At 58.2% G+C, this 1,617-nt stretch overlaps 1 protein-coding gene across 1 annotated transcript in view; it reads left to right on the top strand.

The window, feature by feature from the left end:
- PSMD4 (proteasome 26S subunit, non-ATPase 4) overlaps nucleotides 1–1,296 on the top strand; it is a 7,932-nt gene extending 6,636 nt beyond the window's left edge. The window contains exon 5 of the mRNA XM_031065543.1: nucleotides 978–1,296. Within this exon, the coding sequence (XP_030921403.1) occupies nucleotides 978–1,227 (250 nt within the window). The 3' untranslated portion in view covers nucleotides 1,228–1,296. The remainder of the gene's footprint in view (nucleotides 1–977) is intronic.
- Nucleotides 1,297–1,617: the final 321 nt, after the last annotated feature.

The raw sequence follows: 1,617 nt of genomic DNA, 5'->3' as shown, positions 1-1,617 counted from the left end.
TCCCATCCCATCCCATCCCATCCCATCCATCCCATCCCGTCCCATCCCATCCATCCCATCAATCCCATCCCATCAATCCCATCCCATCCCATCCCATTCCATTCCATTCCATCCCATCCCATCCCATCCTGTCCATCCATCCCATCCCATCCCATCCCATCCATCCCATCCATCCCATCCCATCCCGTCCATCCCATCCCACCCCCAGGTCGGGGATGAGTTCACCCTCAGGGCTCTTCCACCCCAAACCATTCCAGGACTCCCTGTCCTGCTTTCTTCGGGACTTTAGGGACAAATCCCGGATCCTGCCCTGGTTATTGCACGGATTCCCTGTTGCACACTCCACTAATGCCAGTCCCTCTAGACCCGTCTGGATTGGGATGATCCCAAACCCTCCAGGACGATCCCGAATTCCCTGGGTTTTCCTGTGGATCTGGATGATCCTAAATTCCCCCAGGCTGACCCCAGATCCCCTGGGCCGATCCCAAATCCTCTGAGCCGATCCCCAGTCCCCCAGGATGATCTGGAATCCCCCAGGATGATCCCAAATCCCTCAGGATGATCCCAAATCCCCCAGGATGATCTGGAATCCCCCAGGATGATCCCAAATCCCCCAGGATGATCCCAAATCCCCCAGGACGATCTGGAATCCCCCAGGATGATCTGGAATCCCCCAGGATGATCCCAAATCCCCCAGGATGATCTTGAATCCCTCAGGATGATCCCAAATCCCCCAGGATGATCCCAAATCCCCCAGGATGATCTGGAATCCCCCAGGATGATCCCAAATCCCCCAGGATGATCCCAAATCCCCCAGGATGATCTGGAATCCCCCAGGATGATCCCAAATCCCCCAGGATGATCTGGAATCCCCCAGGATGATCTGGAATCCCCCAGGATGATCCCAAATCGCCCAGGATGATCCCAAATCCCCCAGGATGATCCGGAATCCCCCAGGATGATCCCGAATCCCTCAGGATGATCCCAAATCCCCCAGGCCAATCCCCAGTCCCGCACTTCCCCGTCATGGCCGCTGTGTCCCCGCAGGAGGAGGACGACTACGACGTGATGCAGGACCCCGAGTTCCTGCAGAGCGTCCTGGAGAACCTGCCCGGGGTGGATCCCAACAACGAGGCCATCCGCAACGCCATGGGCTCGCTGGCCTCGCAGGCGCACCGCGAGCACCGGGAGCACCGGGGCGACAGGAAGGACGAGGAGAAGAAGTGAACCCGGGAACGCCGCGGCAGCGGGGCGCTGGGGGTGCTGAATGGGTGAAATAAAGGAATTAAAGCAGTGTCTGGGGCATGGAGGGGTTTTTATTGGGCGTTCCGGGAACGATAAAAGGAATTTCTGGTGGAGTCTGGGGAGAATGAAAGGGATTCCCCGTGCTGGGGGTGCTGGGAGCAGAATTCCCTGGGATTCCCAGGAATTCGGGATTTGGGAATTCCCGCAGCGGCTCCCGGCATCCCCCGCGGGCTGTTTACCGTGAGAGTGAGGGGCGGGGCCGAGCTGTTGATTGGCAGTACAATCAACCAATCAGGGAGCGGGAGGAGCGGATGTTGTCATTCAGACGGCCAATAAAATGGAAGACAGGCGGGGGTAAATATGAGGGGCAGG

This window comes from Geospiza fortis, unplaced genomic scaffold, assembly GCF_000277835.1.
Source record: "Geospiza fortis unplaced genomic scaffold, GeoFor_1.0 scaffold427, whole genome shotgun sequence".
Taxonomy (NCBI): Eukaryota; Metazoa; Chordata; class Aves; order Passeriformes; family Thraupidae; genus Geospiza; species Geospiza fortis.
Note: the sequence above shows the minus strand (reverse complement) of the source record. Positions and strands in the feature narration are given on the sequence as shown.